Source organism: Andrographis paniculata, unplaced genomic scaffold, assembly GCF_009805555.1.
Source record: "Andrographis paniculata isolate CXL003 unplaced genomic scaffold, ASM980555v1 Contig37END, whole genome shotgun sequence".
NCBI classification, from domain to species: Eukaryota; Viridiplantae; Streptophyta; class Magnoliopsida; order Lamiales; family Acanthaceae; genus Andrographis; species Andrographis paniculata.
The window spans coordinates 7,563,436-7,570,194 of record NW_026137570.1 but is presented as its reverse complement, the minus strand read 5'-3'; the positions used below and the strand labels follow the sequence as shown (position 1 = coordinate 7,570,194).

At 31.6% G+C, this 6,759-nt stretch overlaps 1 protein-coding gene across 2 annotated transcripts; it reads right to left on the bottom strand.

Annotated features, from left to right (window-relative positions):
* Nucleotides 1–446: 446 nt before the first annotated feature.
* On the bottom strand, nucleotides 447–4,964 carry LOC127250563 (inosine triphosphate pyrophosphatase). Of its 2 annotated transcripts, none has more exons than XM_051273907.1 (8): nucleotides 4,720–4,964; nucleotides 4,553–4,617; nucleotides 4,398–4,461; nucleotides 4,289–4,298; nucleotides 1,884–1,915; nucleotides 1,662–1,753; nucleotides 803–879; nucleotides 447–732 (listed from the first exon to the last, which is right to left on the bottom strand). In XM_051273907.1, exons 1-8 carry the CDS (start codon nucleotides 4,847–4,849, stop codon nucleotides 618–620), a joined length of 585 nt encoding a protein of 194 aa, XP_051129864.1. In that variant the 5' UTR covers nucleotides 4,850–4,964; the 3' UTR covers nucleotides 447–617. The 2 variants fall into 2 exon arrangements, with proteins under 2 accessions (XP_051129864.1, XP_051129863.1); XM_051273906.1 differs by having other exon boundaries at nucleotides 1,662–1,774; nucleotides 4,720–4,961.
* Between the last annotated feature and the right edge of the window lie 1,795 nt (nucleotides 4,965–6,759).

Genomic DNA, 6,759 nt, shown 5'->3' with positions numbered 1-6,759 from the left:
ATAATAAATAAAACTAAAATTAAAAATATATATATATACACTTTGTTTGAGGATTATATAGTAAATAATAATAATAATAAAGAGAACTAACACTGATATTGTACCAACCACATGGTAATTAAGATTGGTACAAAGATTAGCATCATAGCATGCGACTATGTGAGGTGAGGTTGGGTCGTTTAATTAATTTCTTGTCATTTTTTGGGCCAAATCTCTCACTAAATTTCATTAAAACCCCACATGGACTGCCCTGCCCCTGCCCCTGCCCCTGCCCATGCCCCTGCCCCTATAGTAGAATGTAATTAGTATAATCAAAATTAAAAATAAATATCAGTGTTAGTTGAATAAATTTCATTAAAAAAAAATGATAAATAAATAATTAAAAATATATTAGTATAAATAAATAAGTAATTAGTATAATCAAAATTAAAAAAAAAAATTATAAATTTGAAAATAAAAAAGGTGATTAAAATGTGTAATCCTTTTTTTCAAAAAAGAAATGTAACATGATGAGATGTGGGACAAACAACAAAATATGTAAAAATACAAGCCCACCCAAAATAGTCATGAATTATATATTTTTACCTGAGATTAAACCCAGGTATGTCCTCTTGATTTCAGGGTTCAGTGTCGAATGAATAAGTGCCCTTGGCAAAGTGTGACTTCACCTGATCAAGGGCCCTATATCGGTGAGAAATCTTGTTCTTTTCTTCCTTCGGCATTTCAGCATAACTGTAACAAAGCACAGTACTATTTGTTAACTTGCTTTGACGACAGATTACTTGGGAAGAAGATAACTTACGTTAAATCATATCCATCTGGTTGGAATATCGGATCCCATCCAAAATCATTTGGTCCCCTAGGAGGAACTATTGTTCCCTGAAATTTCAATTGCAAAATGTCAGTAAGCCAGTTCTAATCTGTTTATGTACAATTCCCGTTAAATATGCATGATGTCCAATATTCCAAATGCTAAGTCGGCAATTCAACAAGAGAACAGGATTTCACCTATTTACCACAGATGTAAGAGGGAGATAGGGGATGCATAAAGTTAACAATAATGTAGGTACATCAGTGCGTAAATATTTCATGAAATTCTGAAGGCTGAAAACCTTAATTGATAAGTACAGCTCATATATGCTAATTCTAAAAAAACTGTAAACAAGTTTGCATGCACAATCCATCATACAAGAGACTGTTGTCTACATTCACCCGACTGGATAAGTACTGACAGTAGTATCTCTTAGAACAAACCCGCCTTCTAAAAGGAAATTTGGTTTTTTTCACTTGCACTATGGGATCCCTATTGCATAGTGATTTTTGTGTTTCTGTTATGCTACTATCCCCAAAAAAGTACCAGAAATTAATTCCATCCCTTACGAGGCAGAAATATTTATGGGGAAAGGGTCTAAATATTTCTCATTTCATGTATAGTGTTTGTTGAAAGCATCTTTTCTGTGATAGTTTCCAAAATGAGCCATAGAGATTGAGTCAATAAAAAGCAATGCATATAAAATGATTTAATATAATAACTACTGTATTATCGACTTGACATTCCAAAATTTGTATCTCTTAAACAATCCTAGTAAAGATTTGTCAGGGCTTAAGGAAATGAAAAGTATAAACTTTAGTTATCATTTTTCTGGAGGGCAGGAGCATACCTGAGTTTTACCAAGAAAAGTAATTGGATCTGCATTTGGTCCAAGAGCAAGAGAAAATACACAGAGGGCATAAGCTGATTTATCTTCATATGCTGCCAACAGATTGTTCAGACCTATACATAGATTAGAAGATAAACATTTTCCGAATAAGAAGATGGAGATAAATCTAAGTTGTAAACATGATTTTTACAATGCATGCTAAACAACCCTAGCACACATTACCTTGATGACCAATCTTCTCTAGAAACCACTTGCTGCAATTTCAGTTATCCCATCCAATAGTATTCGGAAATATACAAAACAGTGAAGTTAAACAAGCACATCAGGTATGGAGAAGGCAAAGTACTTAATGTATGCGATCTAAGCATTAATAGTGTTGCAAAGAGCATGCCTTAACAAGGTCAAACCACAAAAAATGTAATCAAATATAGCAACTAAGAGAATCAGAGCAGGTGTTAGTATGAAGTTAAATAGAACACAACCTGGATGAAATGGACCAAGGCAAAAGTTATTTTCTTCTCAAGTACTTGGAAAACACAACATGAAATATACACATCTATTGGGCAAATGAGCTCAGTCCATACAACACACCGAACACCCCCCCTCAAGCTGTCATATGCAGTTATGCACTGAGCTTGTAACATGCATACTTGATATGAGGAGTTTGAAAAGGTTTTGTGAAGATGTTGGCAAACTAATCATTAGAAGTTACATAGATAATAGCAATACAGCTAGATAAAACCTTCTCCCATATGAAGTAACACTCAATCTTGTTATGTTATGTTCGCTCATGAAATGCTAGCTTGGAGGCATATGAACGGAACTTGATTATCAAAAAAGTTATTTCCATCTCAAAAAACACTAACAAACATTAACTCTAAGAGTAAAGGCATAACCAAATAAGCTCATAGGTCACTAAAGCAATACCTCAATACTCAACTTAATTGCTAGATCTAGAGACAACATTTTGCTTCTTACTTTTCCATAATATAAGATCATCATCATAATAAATGCAATATCCTAGAAATAGAGTGTTAGTCAAAAGGTGGTCATGCCTAATCAACATCTGCATACCCTACAACTTGTATGTGCATTGATTCATATATAATACTCCTTGATCGGGTAATCTATTCACATACCATAAAATCAAACAGCATCTCAGTGAAAGGTACAGAGAGAAAGGAGAATTTGACTAAAGGTTGAAAGCATAGGAGATGTCAAGATGGGTGAGAGATAGTAAGGTAATCAAGTTTACCAACTATTATTGATAACCAACATCCACCAAGAGCAGGAAGCTTGGGGTTATATCCATGGGAAAAGTCTATGGGTTTACAATATGTCACATGTGTTTCTCGTCTCAAATACTTAGTTTGGAAATGCTGGAATAAGTATTTTGGATCACATATTTCATCTTGATCGCTGCAAATAAAGACAAGGTCATCAATGTAGATGACAAGGTACAAAACACCTGCTAGCTCTAGTATGTTTATAAAAGAAGGGAGTGATTTGCTTCACATCTAAGGTTTCAAACTCATGTATGATAATACAGCCATTAAAACCAAGCATGCAGAGACAGATGAGGATTAGAAAGTAGACATGCTTCATTGAAGGAAGTTCAAATAAATCAAAGTTTCAAGAAAGGTTAAGAGCATTGGGTGCCGGATCATGCAATACTGCGAGGAACTGACGGAGCAACACCAGCAAGAGCCTTGGGGTGGCAACAATTCTGTTCACATTTGTGCTCTCTCTTCTTGGATAAAAGCCACAAAGTTGGCAATGGCACAAGAGAGTGAAAAGTCACACAAGCAAGAAGACAGTTTCCAGTGAGAGAGGTATCTTAAATAATTTGAGGACAAATACAAGGATTCTAAACACCGTTTTAGCTAACACAAGGTATCTTATACATATATGTTAAAACACAGCCAATGCAGATTCAATTTACCCTTAAAACACAGGTTATATCCAAACATAGGATTGTACAAATGCTAGAATATCTTTCCAGGAATCTGATCCAAGGCCCTAATATTAAAGAGTTCAAATTCTCTTTTAAAAAAAAAAAAAAGAAAGAAAGAAATAAAGAAAAAGAATCTCTCACTAGACTTCTGTTATTTTTTTCACAAGCTCAAGAATTGGTGTAATGGACAAGCATAGGATAATATATTAAAGACAATACTTTATTACCATCTTCATGTTCCATTACATCCATGTTCACGTCAAGCTGAAAGTTAATACCTAGGATCCTACAGTAGCTTCTTTCTAATAAAAGCATTTTATAAAGATAAGAGAAGATGGTGATTTGATCTCACTTCTCAGGCAAAAGAAGATGAAAATCAGACCTAGGTTGAACAGCTCTTTGTCCAAAGCTATATTCTGATTGTTTTCAACAGCCACATGCTACTGTGTAATTAAACCCCCTTCCCAGAATATATATCCAGTGGCTGATAAAGTTTCAGCATTTACATATGAAATATACTAACTACTAAGATCCAACAGTTTTTCCATTTTAGCCTGGAATATAGGGAACATCATAAACTACATATCCTGTCAGTATTCTTAGGAATTTGCAATGCCTACAAAAAATGAACAAATAAATTAACATCACCTTAGTTGAAGGACATGAAACTTACATGTATGGCCCTGCAAAATTCTACAATTCGTTAGCTACAACCAGCATAGAATACAACGAATAAATCTGTGAAAAAAAAAAACAAAAAAATAAAAACCCCTAGAAGTTACCTGGCAGACCCTTGAGAGCATTGAAACAAAGACAAGTATCCTCCACCAGTACCGGTCCATTCACCTAAGCAATGAAAAAAAATCAACGGAATGAAATGAAAGCTTCTTCTCTCATTTCGACAAACACACTGTGTGCACTGCACACATCAGCATACCTCTTTCGCCGCTAATCGAGCCTTCTCCTTGGAAATCTCTTCAGGCTCGCCTTGTAATTCGGGAACTGTTTAAGAACAAAAAAAAAAAGAAAGAATAGCTTTAACACTGATACATACACACACCATGCGCAGGCTAAAACAAAACATTAACGCAACTTGCGACATACGATCGAGTTTGATGGAGCGAAAGGGGATTGAGTTTCCGAGGATTGCACGAACTTCTTCGAGCTTCTTGGCGTTGCCGGTTACGAATGTCACCGGCTGGGACAGCACCACGGCCCTCGCACCCGCCGCCATTTCCGCTTCTTCTTTTCTTGGCTCCAATTTTGTCCTTCAAACCCTCGTGGCTTTTCCCAATCCTAAGGATGTCGATTGGAACTTTGTTTATACTTCAAACGTAAAAATTATCTCGCACTTTGTTTCCGCTACCTATTTTCACTCTTTTTTATTATGACTATTCAATTTTTATTTTTTTTTAAATATCACATCGAATATTTTTTTTAAAAAAAAAATATATATTAAATCAAATATTAATATTTTATTTTTTAAAAATTTTTAAAATTTCGAAATCCCCAAATACCTCAATCTAAATATCTCGCTTCCAGCCATTTTTTCCTTTTACTACTCCCTCTCAATCTCCAGAAGAAGTATAGGGTTTTCCTTTTTTACTACACCCTAAACCCCAAAGTTTTATTTTTCATTTCCTTTTAATATTTTTTAATTTAGTAATTTTATTATTTATTTGATAAAACAATATTTTTTAAATTTATAATATATTACATAAATATTATTAATTTTATATTATACAATAATATTTTTATCTTATTATCCAGTGCGCATTTTCGGTAGCTACTGCAGATTCCCACATCGGTATTAGTATTTTTTAATATAATATTAATATTAAACAAATTTATAAAACCGAATTAGTATTTTTTAATTAAATATTTTTAAAAAATAATTTTGATATCAGTATAACTAAAATATATTAAATTTGTATAAGATAATATTTTACACATTTGAACTTGTCGTAAAAGATTTTTTAATTTTTTATTTAAATTTATTTTGAATTTTTATAATTTATTATTATATTTGATTATTTATATTTTTTTGTGCATGTAGAAAGAATTAAAAGAGCTACATAAAATAATTTGTAAGTATATGATTGTTTATATACACGAATCCTAAGTTGACCTATCTTAACCCATCTCCAACTTATCATAAGCCAAAAATTAGCGTTGTGACAGTGCAATATCAATTTTGATGTTGCTCCTATTTTTTTTTTTCAATTTTTTATTTTTATATTTATATTTATTTTTTATTTTTTATTTTTAAATTAAAAAAATTATTTTAAATTATAAAAATAAAAAGTCGTTTAAAATAATATGAAAAATTAAATATTTTAAAAATAATAGTAAAAATTTGAGTTATGATTGAAATAGCACTGCATATTTAAGTTAAAATTGAATAAATTGAGTTGATGGAGACGGTAAATAACCTTATTACCACAAGGCAAACTGCAAACTGCAAATACAAATACCGACATATATACCTCTAGTTCAGAAAATACCCCGAAATGAATCTGATTTAATTATCAATTATGGGTTTTTCTTACTTTATATATATATATATATGTTATTAATGTTAGATATGTAAATATATTAGTAATAATAATATTTTATATTGAATGAATTATTTTTTATGAGTAAATAAATATATATTATATATAATGTGTGATATAAAAGTAATGATATTTGTATAATATATCGTAAATTGTAAGAGTATTTTTAATATTAATAAAAAATACAGTTAAAGTTAAGAAAATGAGTACTTTGATACTAGACATATTATGTTAAGAGATAAAGGGAGTATTACTTCTATGGGTAAACTGTTTTTTTAGTCCCGTAATTGGACCCCTTTATTATTTTAGTCCCGTAAGTGGAGTCTGTCGCAAACTAGTCCCATAAGTGAAAAATTTTCGCTGTTTTAGTCCTCTGGCGCCAGAGACGCCCGCGTGGCTTGCGGGAGGTGACATGTCCGGCAAGTGTCTCACATGTCCGGAGGACTAGTTTTCAATTTATTCAATTTTAACTTAAATTATATTAATAATATAAAAAATAATATTATATATTGAATTGTTGATTTGATATAAATAAATAAAATATATATTGTATATCATATTAATATGTATATATTATATTTTTTGAAAT

Bases quoted from the DNA above. Each gene is read 5' to 3' on its own strand.
- LOC127250563 (XM_051273906.1), bottom strand. From the start codon at position 4,849: ATGGCGGCGGGTGCGAGGGCCGTGGTGCTGTCCCAGCCGGTGACATTC. The intron at 1,775-1,883 runs GTAATGTGTGCT...ATCTATGTATAG, and splicing joins AGAGAAGATTGGTCATCAAG to GTCTGAACAATCTGTTGGCA. The intron at 880-1,661 runs GTATGCTCCTGC...TTGAAATTTCAG, and splicing joins CTTTTCTTGGTAAAACTCAG to GGAACAATAGTTCCTCCTAG.